Raw genomic sequence first — 24,387 nt, forward strand, 5'->3', positions numbered from 1 at the left:
TGGCTACTTTGTTTGGAAAGATACCATTTATAAACAGATTGAAGATATAGCTCAGCTATGGGCTCTACCTCTCTAGCTAGTTTCTATATGGAGCATTTTGTAAAACCTATTCTTGATACTGCTATTCTCAAACCTTTTATCTGGCTGAGATACATTGATGATGTGTTCTCAGACACATTAGACTCCTTCCTCCTCCATCTCAACATCTAGTACCTCAAAATCTAGTTAATTGTAGAAAAAGAAAATAATAATAGCCTGCTTTTTCTAAATATTCTAATCACACTTCTTCCCAATGGCACCCTTTCTTTCTCAGTTTACAGAAAATCTACCCAATCCACAAACTTCCCCATCACATCTTCTCTCAGCAATATGGTATTATCAAAACCTTTGTCAACAGAGCTTCCAATCTTTTTTCTATAATCCCATGTGCTCACATTCCTCTTAACATACAGACTAGTAAAGTGGTCATTGTTTGCTATATCCTGAATACTTCAGAAAAAAAGAGAATTCTAAAAGAGTACAATCTATGTAACATTCAAACTTCATTTGAAGTTGGCTGCCCAAATCTGCTCTCTAAAGGTTCCTTTAGATTTTTTTTTTGTTGTTGTTCAAGGTGTTAAGAGAGTTCTTTGTTGTTGGAAATTATCATATTATGATTAAACTGTGAGATCTGTTAGCATCTGCCTAGAAGAACATAAGAAATACATCTGCAGCCGTATGGTCAGTCAAATCCAGCTGACCTTGCCTGTGGATACAGATACCTTTTGCAGAATTAAAAAAAAAAAAAAAAAAAAACTTCACAACAAATACAAACTTGAAAGACATTTTTTTTTTTTTTTTTTTTTAAAGAATAGCAGCAGATTTAAAAAAAAAACCAACAACCAAATCTCAATAAATAATTTGCTTATATTACCAAACTAATACATGAGAGTAATCTTGATGTAACTTTGTTACCTTGGTGTCACACTTGGCCAGTCTAACTTACTGAAAAATTTTGAAAAAACTAAGTTAAAGATATATGCCAGGAACAACATCATAAACAAGCTGACAGACATAACTTGCGGTTGTAATGCTTCGACTCTTGGAGCAGCAGTGCTAGCTCTTAGTCTTCCCTGTTGCAGAGTAATGTTCACTAGTTTGGAGCCCAAGTCACTATGCGACTCTATTAGACACACAGCTTAATGAGAACCACTTCTGGTACCTTACGATCTACTCCTCTCCATTGGTTACTTTCTCTTTCTCATATCACCTTTCCATGCTTCAGAAGAGAAGCTATCATCAAAGAAATAAAGAAAATCAGAAATAACATGTATCTTGCTATTCATCAATATATAATTGGAGAAGACTCTGGAATGAGCTACAAACAAGTGCCTGATCACAGATCCAACCATAGAACTTCCAGGATTCAATCTACCCCTCAACATCCCTGGAGTCGGCTAAACAGATTTAGGACCAGACAAGGTTACTGTGCCCACTTACACATCTGTAAGGAATTTCACATTCACCTTTTTGCATGTGCAGTGCTGTGCCAGACTATGCATCATATCACCGATGACTGTCCCCCATACACTTCTTTCCTGGAGGCTTCAGGAATTTGCATTTACTTCCATTGACTGGTTAACTGAACTGTAAGAGTGTATATAGTTTTGCTCAATAATTTCTTATATTTCCTCCTAAATAAATAAATTTCATTAACATAATAATGCGTTTTAACCAGCACATAAGTTTAAATAGTCGATAGTACAGGTATGAATGACAAAAGTTTATGAATACAGTATAGTATAAATAAAAACAGATTTATTATTTTCTATACTTACATAGAATAGATTAAGTCATGTAAAGTTATTGCCAGCATTTCCGAGAATTATCAGGCTACAACTTATGCCAGCATTTCTTTAGTGGTGAAGCTTTTACCTTCTCATAGGCACTACAACCAACCAAAGCACATCTTTTATGCTAAATTCTTTAATGTCTGTACAGATTTGCCAGCATTTATCATATCTAACAGATGTTTATGAAAAGTGAGCAATTTAGTGAGTGATTTCATTGAGCATATTTCTTGGTCTTTGGTTCAATATAAAAGATGTGCAGTTTGATGGTAAATACACTGTATAAACATTTTTCTTATACCAACATTTAACTCCAAAGTTAGCTGAACACTTCTGCAGATTGAGAAGCCTTTTACAAATTCTGGCTGGGCTACAGATGTTGCAAGATGCTTGAGCTTCAGACACAAAACTTTTTCCGTTTTAACATAATCTCAATGGTAATCCGCCATTTGTATTTACACCAGATAAAGTTTAAGGTTTTAGATGATTTCATTTTTCCAATCAACTGTGGCTTATCAGTGCATGCCTGTCTGCTGCATTTTAGTACTTTACAGTAGTAACTATCATTAGATTACTTAAATTCTGCAGGTGTTTCTTTGTCCTCTTGTTTTAATGCCCTTAGCAGTGTGCATCTCCAGTATAATGCCGTTTCACGCTCATCAGCTATAAGATTAATAAATTCATCTACATGTTCAGTAGCTCAGGAATGGCTCTTACAGAATTCTCTATCTGTAACAAGCTTTATATTATGAATACATTTTTTAAGAAAGCCCTCAAAAGAAAATGGACATGGAGAAGTCCAAAAGGAGAATAAAAAATGAAATAGATTATACTGTGTAATAATAAAAAAATAGTTCAAGATACCTCAGTACTAAATCAGGAAGTGACCACTTACTGGTGAGAGCCAAAATTAAAATAAATCCCAAATTGGAAAGAATAAAATGGCTAAACAACAAAAAATCAATAAGTTTTGACTTAAAACCTATTGAAAACAAGACTGATTATGAAGAAAAAACTCAATGAAAAACTAGACTTAACAAATAGACATAAATAAAAATAGATAATAAAGAAGACATAAATAAAATAAGCAAAAACCTAAAGGAAGTAATGATCTCAGCAGCCAACGAATCCAAAAGCAACAAACAACAAAAAGACCATAAACTTTCAGAGGAAACCTTACAACTACTAAAAAAGAGATGAAATATGAAACGAGACGAAAATTGAATTTCTAAAATAGAATATGCAAAACAATAAGGAAAAAGATGAGAAATGAAATAAGATCTTATAACACTAAAAAAAATAAAAGAAACAATTGAAAACAATAAAAATATGAAAATACTAAGAAAACATTTATCAGTTTGCAAAAGTCAAATAACTGCAATAAAAGATAAGAATGGAACTACAATAAGAAACCAAGAACAAATCCTAAGCAGGCTAGAAGAATTTTATAAAGAACTCTATAGTGATCCTTCAATAGATAAATCAAGTATAAATAACCCTTCTCCATCGCATATAGAATTCATCCCCCTATTCAGATGAAATAAAACAAGCATTAAAACAAATGGAAAATGTCCTGGTGAAGACCTAATTCACATAGAATTAATTAAATGGGGATTTAATTAAATATAATTAAATTTAATTAATTATATTTAATTAAATATATGCCTAGAAGAGGGGAAGATACCAGAAAACTGGAAAAATACTACTCTGATACTGTTATTTAAAAAGGGGAACAAAGATCTATAGACCAATTAGTATTCTCTCTAATCTATGCAAAAATTCTAACAAAAGTAATAACAAACTGCTTAACCCCTCTTCTAGGCTCAAATCAACCAGTAGAACAAGCTGTATTCCATAAAGGCTTTAACTCAGTTGATTATATTCATGCAGTAAAACAAATAATAGAAAAAGCAGAAGGAAACCAATTGCCTCTCTGTTTAGCTTTTATTGATTATGAAAAAACATTTGATTCCATCAAAACTAATGCAATAATCAAAGCACTACAGAATCAGGGAGTTCCTGGAGAATATATGGACCTCCTGCAGGAAATATACCGCACTGCAACAGCAACGATCCCACTTCACACAAGTAGCAATGAAATATCAATTGAAAAAGGTATCCAAAGGAGACTATATCACCCAAAATCTCTACAGCAATCCTTCGAGAAATATTTAATAATATATACTGGACAAACCTTGGTATAAAAATTAATAACAGAAATTTAACACACCTAAGATATGCAGATGATATCATAATTTTTGCAAACATTCTAGAAGAGCTTAATATAATGATAGAAGACCTATATCATGAAAGCAGAAAAGTTGGTCTAAAAATAAACAGAGAAAAAACTAAAATCATGTTTAATCATGTTTAATTATTTTGTAACACCAAAAAAAAAAATAATAATTGAAAACAATTTCTTGGAAAAGTCTCTTCATATACATACTTAGGTCATCTCATTGATCTAAACTGTGGACTCCAAAAGGAAATAAATAGAAGAGTTCAACTTGCCTGGAGTGCATTCAGAAAATTAAAAAGCATTTCTCAAAACAATGATGTCCAACTCTGTTTAAAAAGGAAGCAATTTAACCAGTGTATACTTCCAGTCATCACGTATGGCTGTAAAATTTGGTCACTAACAAAAGCACTGGCAAATAAACTAACAACAACTCAAAGAAAAATGGAGAGGTTGATGCTAGGCAGTCACCATAAGCGACTAAAATTGAAATGGGCCGGACATCTATCCAGAAGAGAAGATGAGCGATGGATCACCATACTAACGAGCTGGATTCCAAAAGAAGGGAAATGAGCCAAGGACGTCCTAAAAGAAGGTGGAGCGATGAATTGTCAAATTTTTTTGGGGAAAATTGGTCAACCATTGCCAAGAATAGAGAAAGAAAGGTGGAAAGAACTGGAATAGGTCTTCATCCAGCAGTGGACAGAAAATGGCTGAAAATAATAAGAAGATTCAGTAGTTACTTCTGGTATGGACCATTCTTAGCCACACACTTTATGCATGCCATCACACATGCCACACACTTTGCAGCCATCCCTTATATATGCTGTATATATATATAGTCACACTCATGTCCTAATTTAAGTTCTTAATGGACTACCTGAGACTTTTCCATTAACATGATAACTGGACAAATCTACCCATCACTCCATTGTTGTTGAACCTATTCCATCATCACTCAATCATGCTCATAATCTTAGCATTTTTTGTAATGTTTTCTATCACTCATTTTCTACTTGGAATAACTGTCTGCAAAGAAACTGTATTTTGTCTCTTTGCTTGTTTATATCATAAACAGTGGATGAACCAGTACCATATGCATCACATAGTTTCTACACCAGAACACCACAGTCAGGTTGTTTGAACACTTCTACCTTATCCTGTATCAATATGGACTTGTGCTCATGCTTGACACCACCACACTGAACTTTACATTGTTTAGAAACAGTAGCTAGAGTTAAATGAAGGGAATTTTTACATTGCTCCCACCTGCAAAAAGTTATTTGTAAACCTATAGTGCATTTTGTACTTTGGGTGGGCTGGAGATTTTTTTTTTTCTATTTTTATCAATTTTATATATATATATATATATATATTTATTTATTTTTTCATTTTTTTAAATTAACTGACTTAAACCCGAGAATTATAACACAATGACATTTATTTGAAAAAAACGCAACATGTTTCGTCAAGAATGACTTCTTCAGGCGATAAGAACATAGAAAAGATAATAAAAGACACTTAAATTAACATTGACACACTCCAAAGCTATACAATTACAAAGCCATAATATTCGACTGTAAATTACAGTTATTATGAGCTTGAACTACAGTCCGAGTTAATGTTCTATTGTTTTATTTATTGCTCTAGAAACCAAAGATGGAACTTTTTTCAAGCCACTTCAAGCCTCCAAGAAGCAGGATAGTGGTGTCACACTGTGCTATGAAATTCATCTCCCACCTAAAAACCCACAGACATCCATGCTCATGGTGGGATTCAAACATGCAACCTTTTGGTTGGAGAGTGGATATGCAAAGAATCACTCAAAATCAAGGGATCAATCATTGCCATTTGCAGATACAAACAAATAAGTGAGCATGTATACCACATGCAATCCTATGGAGTTATATTTTCCACAAGCATACGATAGTGACCAGCAGGAAATTTTGGACCACTCTTCCTGTAGGCATGTAATGAGGTCTTGGACTGTTGTGGAGAAGACATCCCTTGACCTGAATTGGAGTAGTGAGTGAGGTCAAGGGATATCTTCTCCACATCTTAAACTCATTCACACTATTTGCACTCACTACTTCAACAGTGCAAATTTTTCCACTCATGATTCTGTGAGAGCAAAATCTAACTCTTACCCTTTTCTTAATCTCACAGAAACTTAACTTCCATGGATGCTCCCTTGTACTCTCTCCATCTTCCATATAAGGAACAATTTTATCAGTTAGTATTGTGTAATGCCCTTTAAAATGTTTATATACCTCATGGCATCCCCCTTTTGCCTGTCCACCAGTGTCTGCAGCCTATGTACTTTTCAGTCTGTTTTTGTAATCTACATTCCATAAAGCCAATATCATCATCTGTAGCTCTTTTTTGCATCCTTTCAACAGTCTGTGCACGGTGGTCCAGTTGCAGTTGTATCAAGGTGTTGTAAAGAGGCAGAATGACTTCTCTATCTTTTGAGAAAGAATAATTGCAATGCTGAGATTAGCACACCAGTGTTCATCTCGGCATTGCAATTATTCTTTTGGTTGCATTTGCAGTTTTTGATATGTGAACCCCAAATTTCTGTCCATCACGACTCCAAGATCTCTTGCCTCAACGGTTACTCCTGGAATAATCCCAGCAGCATAATATGCCATTAGATATTTTATCATGCCAAAGTTCATGACTTTATGCTTACTGACACTGAATTAATAGCAATTATCCTTTTCCCACACTTTCAGCCCATCCAAATCACCCTATAAATGCTGTATTTCAGTAGCTTTTCTGAGTGCCCTGCCTATCCTGGCATCGTCAGCAAACAATTGAGGATCTCCTGTCAGGTCCTCTCCACTATCATTGATGTATAGATTAAACAACAGTGGTCCAAGGAATGACACTGGTTACCTTAAATCTGGATCCCCCCCACCCCCAACACACCATCTCTCATATACTTTCTGATATCCATCCATCAGTCATCCACTTATCTAAGCATAGTTTACATCCCAATCCCATATTCTCTAGTTTATACAACAACCTTTCATGTGGTATCCTATCAAATGCCATAGCAGAGTCCAATGTTCTCGTAGTGCATTCCCATTATCCATCTCAGCCATAACATTATAAAATATGAACAAATTGCTCAGACACAACCTCGCTTTAGTAAGCCATGCCCCGCTTTAGTAAGCAATTCTTACTAAAGCAAGAATAAATTAAATTTGCTGTTTCTTGCAAAGTATATTTTGTTTGCTCACCTGATTTTGGATGTGAGTTCTTACTAACTTGTCTAAAATCTTTACTGTGGAGACACATAGGTCAATAGTTAGACACATTACTCTCTGCACCACACCATCCTTGTTATTGGAATTATCATACATTCTTTCCATTCATGTGTGATCTTTCCTGAGCTAAGACTAAAATTATGCAAAAATGTCAAGGCCCTAGCCAGTCTGGTTGAACATTCCTTTAGCATATGTGCTGATATCTCATCTGTCCCTATTGCTTAATTTTAACCCAGGTTATGCAACAGCTCTGAAATCTACTTCTCATGCATATCAATGTTTTCATCCAATGCAGTGATAGCACTGTGCTCCATGTTACATATACCAGGTTCATATATCTTGGCAAAGTGAGCACTCATTGTTTGAACTGTTGCATCTGCTACAATCAGTAAAGTTAATCTTCTGCATTCATTCTTTCTTTTACTTGCAGCATAACGATAAAATTCTTTTGGGTTGCCCTTATCCTGCACAGCAAATTTCTTCTTATACCCTAACTTAGGCTTTCCATACAGTACTCATAACATTTCTGGCCTGTAATTTATATATTTCATAAGTCCTCTCATTCTTCTACATCTTATGGATTTCTTGCTTAACAAGTTTGCACATCCATTTTACTCCCATATAGGATGGGAGTAATTTTATAAAATTACCATATTTTCACCTTATAAATCATGCTTTTTTTTTTGTACCTAAAATTTATCTGAAAATTAGGGTGTGTTCTATAAAGCCAAATGCATCTTATAAACTGGTGCATCTTACTGTGCGCCTTATACACTGATGTGTTTTTATGTATGTGCAGCCACAGTGCTTAATCGCTTGTTGGTAATGCATGATCAGTTTGAATAGTAGCACAGTCATTAATGGTCACACATTTAAATTAGTGGTCAGTACATTATTATATTTAATTTTTTTATATTTTTTATAACCCATGGATTCTACGAAGCACAGATATAGCTATATGACTGCGTTTAAGCATAGTGTGATTGAGTATGCAAAAAAGAATGGCAATTGGGCAGCAGAGCAGCACTTTGGGCTTCTGCCCACAGAAAAAAATGGTATGAACTTAGGCGGAAACAAGAGCAGCAAATTCTAAAAAACACAATCTCTGCAGCAAACTGCAAAAATGGCCAGAAATTGAAAATGAATTAAAAACTTGGAATAATGGATCAAAGAAGATTGGGTTGCTGTGCATCTACAAAAATGAATATTCAATGAGCAAAATTATTGTCAAGAGAAAGAAATACCATCGATTTTACATGGTCAGCATCATGGTGCTTTAGACTTGTGAAGAGAAATGATTTATGCATGCATGCATGAATTGAAAATATCACAAAAAATGCCAGATAAATTTGAAAATAAAATTATCGAGTTTCACAAATTCATCATAAATGTTAGAAAACAAGTTTTGAATTTTCACAGATAACTAATATGGATGTAGTGCCTCTGACTTTTGATGTGCCCTTAGATAAGACTGCTGACTCTAAAGGTAAAAAAAAAAATATTGCTAAAACTTCTGGTCATGAAAAAAATGACTATGCTGTTAAAAGGATGGACGAGGAAGGGATAAAATCATGGATAAAGAAAGTGTGGTCCAGATGTCCTGGCAGTGTATGTCAAAAACCTGCTTTTAGTATGGGATTAGTTTAGATGCCATAAAACCATAGCTGCAGTCCCAGGAGGAATCATCCTCACTTCAACCTTTAGATGTATCGATAAACAAACCATTCAAAGGATTTATTGAGGAAAAAATAGGTTAATTGGATTCAATCTCCAAATTTTGAGGAAACATCTATAGGTAAGAGGAGAAAGGAGATCACAATTTTGCAGGTGTGTGAATGGGTAAAGAGTTCATGGAATGAAAAATCTGAATTTATTATAAAATCTTGAAGAATCAAGTTAGAAAATTTTGAGAGTAAAGATGATGAATAAAAATTTAAAAAGGAACATTCATGAAATTTATAAAAATTATTTGTTTATAAACGGCCTGTGTAGCTCAGTGGATGTGGCGTTTGCACCCCACCGCGCTAGGCCGCACGAAGGAAGTCTTGGTTTCGAGTCTAGTCGGCGACTAGAGGAAATTTTTCTAAGCCTTTTTTCGACCGGTTCCCGAGTTAGTCGATCTCTGGCACGGGCAAGCAGGTTTTTCGTCCTGTAAACTCAAGAAAATCGACCGTAGAACCCACATAATTTCAGACATTAAATATATTGTGTTAGGGTTAGAGACCACGAGATGGCGGCACATTTGAGCCGTCTCTCATCACTGCGTACCACTTAATTAGTGATAGCCTTGGGCCATCTGTCTCTGATTGGGTACTAGTGGAGATTGAACTGCCCACTCAGTCTCCAAAAGTTAGATAGGGCTAAATGGCCTCGCCTACTCCCGTATATACGGGAATAAAAAGGCGTTAGCTGATTTTTTATTTTTTTTATTTTTTTTTTATTTGTTTATATTATTATTATTATTATATATATATATATATATATACACACACACACACACACACACACACACACAAGTATCCTCAACTTACGACAGCCAAAATTATTAGTATTAAAAATTATCTAATTTAACTTTGCTGCCAGCATATACATACATATATCACATTGCTTTTGTATGCACATTGCAGTGTCGCCATTAGTCGACAAGCAAAGCCTATCACCAACACTCAATAGCCGCTGCTATGGTTCATCCACTTCTAACTTATCACATCCTTTGGCACGTCAGTTGCTAATCAGTAGTCGAAGTGTTAATTTTTCTCTCGTTGCAATTTTTGTATCTCAGTGTAACCCTATCATGTCCAGTAAGAGAAGTAAAACTACTTATGAAAATTCCAACATAAAAAAGAAGGCGAGGAAAGCTTTAAGTTTAGATGCTAAAATGAAGGTCATTAAAGCATATGACAAAGGAAAGAAAGTCGGTGAAATAGCACAAGAAGAAAAACTATCGCATTCAACTGTTTCAACAATCATAAAAGATAAATCAAGAATAATGGAGGCAGCTAAAGGGGCAGTTAATATGAAATGTACAATTTTAACGAAAAAAAGAGAAGGACCAATTCATGAAATGGAGAAGCTTTTAATGATATGGATAGATGATCAAATCAACAAGAATATTCCTCTCAGTTTATTTACTATTCAAACAAAAGCACGCAGCCTATTTGACAATTTAAGGAAACAACAAGAAGATAAATATGATGAGCATACTTTTAATGCTAGTAAAGGTTGGCTTTATCGATTCAAAAGCCGATTTAACTTACATAACATACAAATAACAGAAGAAGCTGCTTGTTCCGATTTTGAAAGTGCCGAAATTTTCAAGAAAAATCTGAAAGAGATGATGAAGGCTATTTGCCAGAGCAGATTTTTAACGCAGATGAAACTGGACTGTTCTGGAAAAGAATGCCAGGACGAACTTACATTCACAGAGAGGCTACATTGCTGCCTGGTTTTAAGGCATTTAAAGATAGGATTGTGCTTCTTCTTGGAAGAAATGCCGCTGGTTTTAAATTAAAACCATTTCTTGTTTACTGTTCACAAAACCCCAGAGCTTTGAAAAACATTGACAAGAATAAATTGCCAGTTTACTACAGGAGTAATCCTAAGGCTTGGATGACAATTGTTTTATTCCAGAAGTACGTGCCTACTGTCTTGAAAAAAACATTCCTTTTATAATTCTATTGCTGCTTGACAATGCTCCAAGACATCCTCTTCACATCGGCGATTTGAATGAAAATATAAATGATGTATCTCCCGCCCAATACAACACTGTGATTCACAAGGTTCGATTGCTATATTCAAGACATATTACTTGAAACTACATTTTCTCAAGCAATAACAGCAATGGACAACGATGCTATAACATTACGCGATTTTTGGAAAAATTACGATATTAACCAATGTATCCAGAAATATATATTTAAAAAAAAAAAAAAAAAAAAAAGAACAGAAACATCATTATTTTACCTGCAGATAAAGGCAATGCCACAGTCGTCCTCAATTCTGAAGATTACCACAATAAAATGCTTCAATTGCTTGAAGACAACATTACATATTCAATTCTTCAGGATGATCCAACGAGAGAACTACAAAACTGCACAAACAATCTGTTAAAGACTACATTTGAACTTCCTCACAATATTCGCCTTTCTTTACGTTCTCTTCACCCTCTTATTCCACGCATTTATGGAGTTCTGAAGATCCACAAAGTAAACACCCCTCTTTGCCCAGTTGTGGAAGGAATTGATGGGCCTACTTATAAGCTTTCGAAACATCTTGCAGAATACCTCAAGTGTTTCTCCAATAAATTTTCATCGTTCATCAAAAACACCAGACTTTGTTTCTCATATCAAAATTATTTCAATCAGTGAAAATGATATCATAGTAAGTTTTGACATCATCTCATTATTTACTAACGTCCCTACCGAGGAGGTATTAACGTTACTTAAGGACAAATTATCTAAAAAGATATTTGCTTTATTAATGCATTGTATTCAATCTGGCTACTTCAGATATAGGGACTCCATTTACAAACAAAACCAAGGCTTAGCAATGGGCAACCCTTTATCCCCGGTTCTTGCAAACATTTTCCTGGAAGATTTTGAAACGAAAGCCATATCGTCCTTCTCACTTAAACCGAAACTTTGGAGACTTTATGTTGACGACATTTTCATTATATGGAGTCATGGACACACATCTCTCATGGATTTTCTTCAACATCTTAACAACCAGCATTCTAATATAAAATTCACTGCTGAACTAGAACGAAATAACCGCCTTCCTTTCCTGGAAATCTATCAGAGCTTCTTACTCGAAGCTCTGATAGATTTAAAATCTCTATATACCAAACACCAACTCATACTAACAGATATCTGCACTGTCAATCTCATCACTTTCCACCACAAAAGCTCGGAACTATTTCTACCTTAGGACACAGAGCATGATCTCTTTTAAATGAGCCAGATGAACTCCAAAAAGAAATTGAACAACTTTCTCTCATCTTTAAACAAAATGGATATTCTGAAAAAACAATTAAGAAATTTCTTCTGGATCCTCCTAGGTAGCGTACTACGGAAACTACTGTTTTTAAAGGTAGCATCTCAATACCTTACATTAGTTCAGTCTCCAATAAATTGGCTAAAGTTCTTAAAAAATACAACATCAGGACATTTTTCACTACACTCCCTAAAGTCCGTTCTCTTATGAGCCACCTGAAGCCCATTCATCATAACTTGAAATATCCAGGTGTTTACAAGTTATAAAGATTGTAATATTCCTTATTTTGGACAGACTAACAAATCTGTTGAACTGCGTATTGAGGAGCATAAGAGAGACATATCCTATAAAAGGTCACATGCATCTGCATTATCCAGTCATGTTCTTTTCTCTAACAATCCTCATGATAATCTACAGAGTCACTCAGTGTGCTGGGATAAATCCGAAAACATTTTTCGCTGTAGTGATGAGTTGGAAAGAAAAATCGTGGAGTCCAGGGAAATCCTCCTTAATCCTGAACATTTGAACAGCAATTTGAGTTATAACATCTGATAGTCATACAGCAGTTGTTCAATACCGGCATTCACAAGAACATGCAAGCACGCATGCAACAAACAATAGCGCTTTAGGTAGAATGACTTGAAAAGTATACAACGTTTTTTGTGTCAATTATGTATTTCATTTTTTGCCTGTAATTCTCAGTTTTTTGTATCTTCAATTTTTATTAGTGTGTTCTACCTTTAGCGGATACCTGATGAAGGCTGTAAAAGGCTGAAACTAGTTGCATCATTAAATTTCATATTTTATCTCGGTTTAAAGTCATTTAAAATTTATTATTTAAAATGTATCATTACAACCAAGTAGAAACCCAAGAATACACATATATATATAAACGTATTCATTCATCTTGGGAAACTGCACTTCTAATCGGCAAATTTTTCCAATAATGAATAAATCCTTCTGCACCTTTTCATTCACCAAAGGAAGTAGACAGCACAGTTTTTGTCTTGACTCTGGAAATTAATAGGTTGCTGGTCTTTTCCTTTTGCCATTGCCATAGTTCAGTTCATTAACAAGACATACTAAATAGCAAATCATATTTGCAGAAGCACTGGAACAGTACCATGTGAACATTATTGCTGTTACCGAGACAGAGAAGAACAGATGAGATTCATCATCATCAAATTCCTGCTATGTACCCTCAAGGGGTGTACAGGATATGATAGTACTACATGAAAAAAATTACATCATTATTAATTTCCTATCTACAATTTTCCTCCAAATCAGTCTGTTACTTGTCAAGACTCCAACATTATCAGATCTTATATTTCTATCGTCTAAGGCACTTTGTACCGTATCAATCCACCTATATCTTGGTTTTCCTCTGGGTCATTTTCCTGCCAACCTAGCAGAGAACATTTGTTTTGCTAATCTTTCTTTGCCCATTCTGTTTAAGTGACCATACCACCTGAGATTAGCTCTGCTAATGCCTTCCTGGATGCTGACAATGTCAAGTTCTTTCCTAATATCCTCGTTTTTAATATGATATTGCCATTGATGCCATCTGTTCATGCCTATAATCTTTCTCAAGACTCTCATATCTGTGGTCTCTAGTCTTTGGTCAAGTGTTTTACTTCTGACCCAGCTCTCAGATCCATAAGTTAAAACTGGTTTGAACACTGTATTGTATACAGCTAATTTAGTGTTCTGACTAATTTCTCTCTTATTCCATATGAATTTATTCAATTGACTTCCTACCATACCAGCTTTGCTGATTCTGTTGTCTATTTCTATATTTAATTTACCATCTTCACTAAAAATCGTGCCTAAATAGCTGAAATGTTATACTTGTTCCACAGGTTCTCCATTCACAACACAGTTGACATTTTCAATGATTCTGCCTATTTTCATTGTCTTTGTCTTTTTATTGCTGACCTTCATACCATATCTATTACAACAGCTATTCAATTTAGTCAGAGAATCTTGCAGACTTTTAGCGGATTATTTAGAAGTATAACATCATCCGTATAAAGCAAAGAGCTGACATTAACATCTCCAATTTTGATATCATGTTTAATACCACTTTCCTTCATAATGTGATCCATATAGATAATGAATAACAGAGGGGATAATGTACATCCTTGTCTCACACCAGATTTAACATTAAACCATCTTCCTGTACTTCCTTCAGTTCTAACCGCTGACTTACAACTCAAATAAAGACTAAGTATTGTTTGATATGATGTACCATTGACACCATATAACTGCAGCGTATTGAATAGCTTCTCTCTTGGCACCCCTTGTCATATGCCTTTTCCAAATCGACAAAACTTAAATACAGATCTTTGTTATATTCCCATGCTTTCTCGACTGTTTGTCGTAAAGTGAAGATCTGATCCTGACAGCCTCTATTTGGCCTGAATCCAGCTTGTTCTTCACCAAGCTTTTCTTCCACAATTCTTCTCAATCGTTTCTCAAGTATACTTGCATATATCCTGCCAGGAACACTCGGTAGGGAAATACCTCTGTAATTCTCGCATGCAGTTTTATTTCCCTTTTTATATGTGGGTACTATGAGAGCTCAACTCCAATCATCGGGAATTCGTCCTTCTGTTCAGGCCTTCTGAACTATGCATTGCAACCACTGTAAGACTCTCACACCACCACACTTAAGCATTTCTGGTCGAATATCATCTGCCTTTCCACATTTCAAGCCTTTGATGGCTATTTCAAGTATGGGTATGTATTCCTGACTGCATGCCTGGTCAGTGTTTTTTTACCACTATGCTGTCATCACTGCTTGTTTCATTTAGAAGTTTTTCAAAGTAATTACTCCATACTTCAAGGATATCTTTTTTTCCCGTTTTCATGTCACCTTTATCATCTCTAACTCCTTTTATAGCACTCTTTCCTCCATTCCTAAGCTTCTTCAACAACCTCCAGAATATTTTGCCACCTTCTTGATATTTATTTTCTATATTCTTGCGAAAGTCCTTCCATGAGTGTTGTTTAGCTAGTTTTACTCAGTGTTTAGCATTCTTGCATTTGTCTCTATATTCTCTAAGAGCACACTGACTGCTGACTTATTTGACAGGAACTTTTGATATGCTTTTTTCTTTTCCTTCACTGCCTCTTTAACTTCCTGTGTCCACCAGGGAGTTCTGATTTTTTTATCCTTACAGACAACCTCACCACATGCTTCTCTGGCAGAATCAATCAATGTTTTCTTCAGAGTTTGCCACTGAATCTCCAAGGTTTGATTCCTGTTCTCAAACTGTTTCATTTTTTCTTCAGTAATCTTTGTGTATTTTAGTTTGCAGTTCACATCTGAGAGCTGCTCAACTTTTATTCACTTTAAAACTTTCTTACATGTTATTCTTTTCAATATGAAATTCAATTTTATCCTGCTCAAGACTATCTAGTGATCACTTCCAATTTCAAATCCTCTGTACACTCCGGTGTCCTGCACCACTGAGAAAACATCACTATCAACAATAACATAGTCAATGAGACTTTTCTTATTCCTAGCCTCTTCTCTCCATGTGAATTTGTGCACATTTTTATATTGGAACATGGTGTTAGTAATAACCAGTCCCTGTCCTGAGCAGAAATCCAACAGATATTTGCCATTATTATTAGCTTTGCTGTTTTCTCCAAATTTTACCAAAATATTTTTGTATGTCTCACAATTATTTCCTACTCTGCTATTTAGATCCCCAACAAGGACCAACTTTTCATTTTTCATTGTGTCAGTTGCTTTTTCTAAAGCATCAAAAAATTGCTCCACTTCTACCTTAGTAGAACCGTCTGTGGGACCATAGGCACAAATAAGTCTCATTGTCCAGTTCCCCATTCTCATATTTGCCCACATTACTCTACTTGAGACTGACTGCCATTCAAGAAGATTAGCCTCGTATTTTGTGTTGAATACTATGGCTACTCCTTCTTTTCCTAGATTGTCATTGCCTGAATATAACATTTTGTATTTATTGCTCAGAAAGATCTCACCAGTTTTGGTCTTTTTTGTTTCAGTCACCCCTATTATGTTGATCTGGTACTTATCTAATTCCTCAGCTAGCTCCGTTTCTTTGCCATTCAGGCTTCTTATGTTGATAGTACCGATCTTTAACTCTGGTGATGTTGAGTTGGGATTTGTTTTCAGATTTGTTCCAGTAGCTGACTTTTTGCTGTTCGCCCTGGTTCCCTGGCGAAAACAACGGGGGCCTTGTTTAACCGAGTGATGCTCCAGCCAGCATGAAATTTTGTCATGTTTTACCATCATTTTTTTATTTTGGTTTAACCAATAAGAATACAATTTGGTCGGCTAAGTCCCAAATTGCGAGCCCATCGTTGTTCGTTCAGTATCCAAGTAGATACCCAACAGGGTGCACCACGAGAAGGTGAGGATTGGACATTAGGTCAGAAGCCCTGGTCGGTTCTCCGCATTCCTTTAAAGGCTCTGTGGAGGTCTCCTCTCAGTTATACAGCTTTGACCCTTAAGCACCCCAGGTGAGATTCAACTAAATAATAAATATGGAATGTTATATTCATGGAGCAGTGATAAAGGAAAGGGTAGTATTCAACCCAAAAAATGAAGATAAACTTCTTGATTGGAATGCAGTTTCAAGTTGAATTATGTAGGCAGACTTCAAAATGGGTGCAATGGACAACAAACCCTATTTGTGCCTGTGGTTCCACAGAAGGTTCTCCTAAGTAAGAAGCGGAAAAATTTTCAAGTTAATCAGAGAAGGCAGCTGATATAAAGAAAGTGGGAGATCTGAACAGTTGAGTAGGAAATGAATCCAAAGCATATAGAGATGTGTTTTGGAAAATCTGTACAAAAGGGCAACACTTATAATAATAGTAAGTACCTGTTATTCCAACATAAAGATGTGCACATTCAAATGGAGGAAGAGAAGACAAAAAAGAAAAGCTCCTTTGATTATATTATTGTTTAAAGCAATATCTTCATGCTGGTTCAGGATAAGAGTATACAGAAGCAGCATGAATATATCATTACTAACAGTAATATTCACTGACCATTGATCATCACCTTAAGTAGGATTAAAATGAATATTACATAAGAAAGAACAATATGTATGAAAGTTTTAAAAATAATTAAAGTTGAGCAGTTTTAGAAGTGAGTTGTAGACATAACTGTATTAACATTATTCAAGAAAAAAAAAAATGAAATCATTCAATAACAAGACTTTTGACTTCTCAGTGTCAAACTCTGAAGAAAAATACTGAATTTGGCTATTAAAGAACATGGTGAAGTATGCAAGGGTAGGAAAATGAGAATACTTTGGTTGACACAAAAAGCAGTCCTGGAAAAGAAGATAAGATACGGAAAGTTCCTAGCAAAATAAACCAGCAGATACCCTAAAAGAATATAGAGAAATATGTATGTGTGAGAGAGCGAGTGAGCTAAGCTATGTGTAAAAGTAGCAGGGTCAAATATTCAGGATGTGCTAGGTGTGTGGTGCTCATCCACTGAATAGCAATATCACTGATGTTATATTTTTGCATTTATTTCTGTTAAAGAGTTGCCTAATTGTTTCCAGATTTCACTTGACTCCTAAAAGTAAGCACAATATACTAATGTCTCACAAAGAGGACACTTTTCGATGTGTAAGCATTGCATCACATTTGGGTTAATAGTCCGGGTGTGCATTCAAAATGCAATACACCTTTGATTACAGAAAAGAATACAGAGAAAAATGCGAGACAGAGAGAGAAAGTCAATTATTAGAACTAAAGGTTCTAATAATTATATTGTAAGTATTGTAATTGACTTATTAGAACTAAAGGTTCTAATAAGTCAGTTATATTGTAAGTCAATTATTAGAACTAAAGGAAATACAGAAAGGTGGTTTGATGTAATCTCAGGTGTAAGATTACAATCTCCACTCTTATTCCTTATCTGTGATAATTGCATTATGGGAGAAAGTGGGATTAAACCTGATTTTAGAATTGGAGATATTAAACTTAGCTCTTTATTATGCGGATGAGTTGTACTCCTAAACAAATCCAACTCAAATCTGGATCCAGTATTGACTGACTTTATTGAATAGCAACTGTAACAAATTTGACAGGAAATTCATCAGTAAGAAGATCGAAACTATGCACATAGGCAGGAACATAGAAAATTTTGCTGTTTAGCAAAATTTTCTATGTTTAGGCATCATTTTTAGTGAAGATGGCAGATTAAATATGAGAATAGACAGTGGAATAAGCAAAGCTGATTAGTTGTGAAAACCACTTGAATAAATTTATCTGGTAAAAGAGAAATTAGTCAAAACACTAAATTAACGGTATTCAAGATGATGTTTTAAGTTGGAGATCTGAGATTTTGGGTAAAGTACATGATCAAAGACTAGAGACCACAGATATGAGTTTTGAGAAAAAATTATGGCAGTGAAGAGATGGTGTCAATGGCAAAACCATATTTAAAATGAAGATATTAGGAAGCACTTTGACATTGTTAGCATTCAAGGATGAGTGAGTACAGCTAATCTAAGATGGTATGGTCATTTAAACAGAATGAGAGAGGAACAGGTGTGTGAGTTGTCACAATCTCTGGAAAAGTCCCAGAGGAAGACCAAGATCTAGATGGATTGATTCAGTTAGAAGTGCTCTAGAACCTTGTTCTTCAACCTGTGGTCTGTGGACCGGCACCAGTCTGTCAAAAAATTTCTTCGTCTCTCAGAAACAACGCTCCAGCCACATATCAAATTTTCTAACCTCTAAGCAGCAGCCGCAGATGTCACACTAGCTAAAAATTGTAATTTTATAACATTGGATTTAATAAATAAAATACTATCTACATTGGTTTATATTTCTGTCTTAGCCGCAGCCGGTCAGCGAAATTTTTTTCCTATTTTTCCCGGTCTGCTAGTGTAAAAAGGTTGAAGAATGCTGCTCTAGAAGATTGAAATATTAGATCTGACAATGGAGTCTAATTTGGAGGAAAATTATTGATCAGAGAGCTATTAATAATGTAAACTTAATTGTCACGAACTGTCATAGTATCCTGTTATACCCCTTGAAATTACATATCAGGAAATTGATGATGATGATGATTTTTTTTTTTTTTAGATCTAACTTCCAAGATACAGTTGACTCTTACTGTAGGAAACTCCTAGGTACCACATGAATTGTTTTAGCAGACAGTTTATTATAGGGAATGTTCTTTAATGTTTCATTTTGCCTGTGGCATTTTGAATTGGACTTTTTATAATATTTGCTATAATAGTGAGATTCCACTGTACATAGATACATGCTGTTTTTACAAAATCACATTGCTAATTTTTTTTCCCTATCTCTTGTAGGCAAGATTAATAGCTTTGTACTATGATACCTCAAAATTTGTTGATGCTTTACAGTTAGGTAAGTATCATCATGCCTTATTAATATATATATATATAAAAGACATGAATGAATAAATAAAATAAATAAATAAATAAATGAATAAAATTCCTTACTCAGAAGCTAATTAATTTCTCAAAATACAATAAACCAAATGAGTACAGTGAAAGTAAGATTTGTGGAGATCAAATGAATAGCTTGTTATGCTTAAAGATTTGCTGTAGTGAATTTCCTTCAGACTAGCATTTGTCAATTTCCTTGACATATTGACAATCAAAGTCTTTGTCAATTTCCTTGACAAAGACTTTGATTGTTATACTTAGTGAGTTCACTATAAGAAATGAATTTTAGTGTGAGTTGACTATATCATCACATATTATCCATCTTTGTGTTTTCAAACTTATTATAAGCGGTAGTCATTTGTACTTCCATTTTGAAATACATTTTAATACATTTTTATGTATTTTACTGTATTCTCTTGCTTTAATCCAGATTTTACTATATGGTAAGTAAACAATAAATGTTTGCACTTTTAAAGTATCCCACGATGCAGAGTACACTTCTTATATGGTATATATCCACGTTTTACTGTGGATCACTTCTCAGATATTTTTTAACATTTATTGAGTTCTCATCAGAAAGGAGTTGCTAGGCCATTCAAATATCAGGAGAATGCAGAAATCGTTTATTAGACTCTGAATTTCTGATAGTTGTAGCTAGTTTTTCTGCTAAGTTAGGTACTATGTTATACTTGAAAAGAAATTTTCTTATTTTTATTCATATTTTTTATAACAGTCAAATTTATAATTGGATTGATCGTAGTCATAGTAATCATAATCTAATTATTGAATTTTATATTATCATTTGTAACTGTTAGATTTCATTATATCTGTCTACATGAGATATATTCACCGTATATTGCTAATTGGGTTCATCGGATAAAGAAATTAGAGAATATTGCTTAAAAATTTCTGTTAATCATTTTGTGTGTTATTTTTTAATTATTTTTTTAAATCTTCTAAGTGATAGACCTAAAACACCTTAATGTTAAATCAAACCTAACGTGTTTCAGGAAGTTTGGGTTATACTGGCTTGTGTGGCCGAGTAGATAGTCTGGTTCAAACACCACTGTGGCGTGGGTGTCAAATTTGACATCATTAGTCAAATTTAGGTGATTGGTTTTCACCTCCTGGTGTGCCGTTACATTGCTTATTAATAAATAAGCAATGTAATCACACGTCAAGAAGTGAAATGAAAAGCCTTAATCAAGAGATCAAGACTGTGTGTGATCTCTTCTAGAGGCACAATTCTTTCTCAGATGAGCTAAAGCTTGCCTACAATTCTAATGTATGTGCTATAGATGTTGTACCTTTTATGAGCAGGTTTTTTTTTTTTTTTTTAAGAGAGGGAAAAAAAAATTTCATCTTAGATTTATACATGAAACATGGACTTGGGGAGAACGAGATAAAAGACAAGTGGGAGCTGCAGAAATGAAGTTCCTAAGACCGCTCACAGGCTATAAAAGAATAGACAAAATAAGAAATGAAGAAATAAGAAAATAATTAACATAACAGAAGACATCACAGACAATAGAAAGAACTGGAAAAACCACATAGAAAGGAAGAATGAGGACAGATGACCAGATATTGCCTGGAAATATAAACCAAAGGGACACTGATCAAGAGGAAGACCCAAGAGGAGATGGGCAGAAGACTTTTTAAACCCTTGAAAACGTTACAGGCAAACAATTGCCTAATATGCGAAGCCAAGAAGAAGAAGATTTATACATGAGATTGCATAATTTAAAATGAATCTCAAACTAGTTACATGTTTTCAGTATAGCAGGACAGGTTGCTTGTTGGTTTTTGTCACTTATGCAATAACATTGCATAAGTGACATATCAGCATATACACTGATTGCTCAAAATTCAAACAACCATCACTCTTTGTCGTGTGTTTTGTATAACTTTGTGCAATATTATTTCTGGATCATAGTCTGCAATTCAATGTTGTTTCAGTTCCTCTGCTTTGTGGATTATTCAGTTATACTATTTCTTTGCGAAATTTTCCTTGATTAGATCACCCACAGTGTATCATGAGGATATATAGCTTCCTCTCCCCTTCCTCAACTCACAAGAAAAGTCCAAACCCTTCAAAGTCCAAATTTTTATTAATAACACTCCTGCTTATTTTCCAAAGTCGACTCCTTATTTTCTACCCCCTTCCCTAACTTCCATATATTGAAAAATCTTCATATTGTAAGAGGGTGGTCTGAAAAGTTCTCGGCCAAACAATGAAAAAACGAATTTATAATTTCAAAATTTTTTTATTTTTTTTATTTTTCAACATAATCTCCCTTAAGACTAATACATTTATTCCAGCAATGTTCCAGCACCATTATCCAGTCCCTGTTGTGGTTCTCAGTAACATCTGCAAAATACCTTTCTACAGCTGCAATCTCGATTCGAAGAAAATCACTGACTAGCGTGGAAGATTTTTAGTTTTGGGAAGAGATAGAAGTCAGAGAGAGCCAAATATGGGGAATAGGGTGAATGTTCCAACAATTCATAGTGCCGATCCCTTAATTTTCCAATTGCTGAAACACCTTTGTGGGCAGGTGCATTGTCCTGATGAAAGATGACTTTTTTCTTCTGCGAACCGGGTCTTTTCTCAGGAATATTTTCATCTAGTCTGATTAAATTGGAATAATATTCCCCAGTTATTGTTTTACCCTTTTCAAGATAATTAATAAACAAAATGCCTTTAGCATCCCAAAACACCTATGTCACGACCTTTCCTGCTGATGGAACTTACGTCTTCTTTGCTGCTGAACAACCTGGTTCTGTCCACTGTTTTGACTTCTGTTTGGATTCTGGTGTGTAATGGTGAATCCAAGTCTCATCCATAGTAATAAATTGATGCACAAAATCAGTTTTATTCTTGTTCAAATGTTCCAAGCACTGTTCAGAGATATTCATGCGAGTGCGTTTTTGATCTGCTGTGAGCAAGCACGGCACCCATCTTGCGCAAAACTTTTTCATTTGCAATTCTTCATGCAAAATATCATTTTTTTGAAATGTAGTCTCAGCAATTTCATGCGTTTTGACTCGCTGGTATTCCAATACCAGCACTTGATCAATGATATCTGGTATTGTTACACTTTTTGGACATCCTTCACGTTGATCATCTTCTGGTACGGCCACATTTAAATTCAGCAGCCCATTTCTTAATTGTCGAAAATGAAGGAGAAGAGAGCCCATTTTTGAACTTTGATTGAATTTCTTTTGGCATTAAACCTTATTTTACAAAGAATTTTATAACCGCACAATGCTCAATTTTATTGATTTCAAGAGATACAGACAACGCTTTTGCTTCAGACAGCTGTAAAAAACAAACTACTTGATAGAATGACTTGCAATTTCACATGGATGCTTATGATAGATATACCAACTTAGAAAAAAAAATCTTACCGATAGTGATGCCGAGAACTTTCAGACCACCCTCTGCTATAAAGTCTACTTAATATCTTATGTGCTACTATTAATCTCTTTTTCTACTTCTCTTCCTCTCTCTCTTGGAAACTGAATTTTTTCATCATAAGCACACACATGTAGCTGATGTTGGTTTTGTAGTTACAATTGCTTTAGTAATTTAGTCCTGCCCACTCTCCCCCCTCTCTCTCTCTGTCTCTCTCTCTCACACACACACACACACATATATATATGTGGAAGCAATCGCTTTCCTGTTCTTTGCACAATGTCTTCACAGGAACCATGTTCACCTACATGGATACCTATATGGAAAATGGATCAGGCTGACTTGAACACTTTTTCCTATCTTGCAAAATTACTGCTGATACCATCAATCAGAGAACTGTCAATGAAGCAATACTAAGCAAGCAAATTAACTGCCTCTATCACTTAGACAGAAATAACTGTCTCTTAATTATACCCTAAAGATAAAATCTCTCCCAGATCATCCTACACGGAACTAGTCTCTTTTCTCTGCATTGGGAAGCTCAATATCACACACACAGCAGACTGCCATACGTACTTTTCATATGCATGTTAAAGACTATGCAGGCTGTTGGCACGAATGTTCACAACATTGCCTACACCAAACATAACAGCATTCCTCCATGGTAAGTTTGCACTTCATCGTGCAACCTCTCACTTTGTCAGCTACAGAAGTCTCATACTCATCATACCATCATCTGTCTATTGCAGTTGTTTAATGCACACAGAGCAGCCCACTCTGATTTCTTGTCCATCTATATTGGTGGCTTAAGAACTGATACTGTGAACCAGATCTGTGCTGCTGTTTCCTGACATTACTATCTTTAGCCAGATCCCACTTGATTGCAGTAATTATACAGCAGCGTTGCATACCATTCAGCTTGCACTTATGCATATAAAAGAAAACTGCTACCAAAAGTGTAATTTATACAGACTCATTGAGCTCTTTACAGGCTATCTCCCCTCCTTTATATAATCCACATGCAGTGCTGTATGAGGTGTTCCACCTATTATACAAAATCAAAACCTTTAATTTGATGTTTAGTTGTGCTGGATTCCCAGCCACATTGTAATTAAGGGAAATGAGGCTGCAGATGCAGCTGCTAGATCAACTTATATAATAAGTTTAGTTTAATTCTTTATCCAAGTGTGAGCAAATAAAGTTTGCACCTGGA

The 24,387-nt window shown here is 34.9% G+C and overlaps 1 protein-coding gene across 2 annotated transcripts in view; it reads left to right on the forward strand.

Annotated features, from left to right (window-relative positions):
* Nucleotides 1-24,387, forward strand: part of LOC150100465 (26S proteasome non-ATPase regulatory subunit 11-like) — a 237,046-nt gene that overhangs the window by 50,802 nt on the left and 161,857 nt on the right. For both annotated transcript variants that reach the window (XR_016549277.1, XM_090403074.1), the window contains exon 5: nt 19,661-19,718. Coding sequence is in view for 1 of the 2 variants with exons in the window: in XM_090403074.1 (XP_090259200.1) it covers nt 19,661-19,718 (58 nt within the window). In the remaining variant the exon portion in view is untranslated. The remainder of the gene's footprint in view (nt 1-19,660; nt 19,719-24,387) is intronic.

Source organism: Typopeltis vanoorti, chromosome 13, assembly GCF_054136105.1.
Source record: "Typopeltis vanoorti isolate ZY-2024b chromosome 13, IOZ_Tvanoo_1.0, whole genome shotgun sequence".
Lineage (NCBI taxonomy): Eukaryota > Metazoa > Arthropoda > Arachnida > Uropygi > Thelyphonidae > Typopeltis > Typopeltis vanoorti.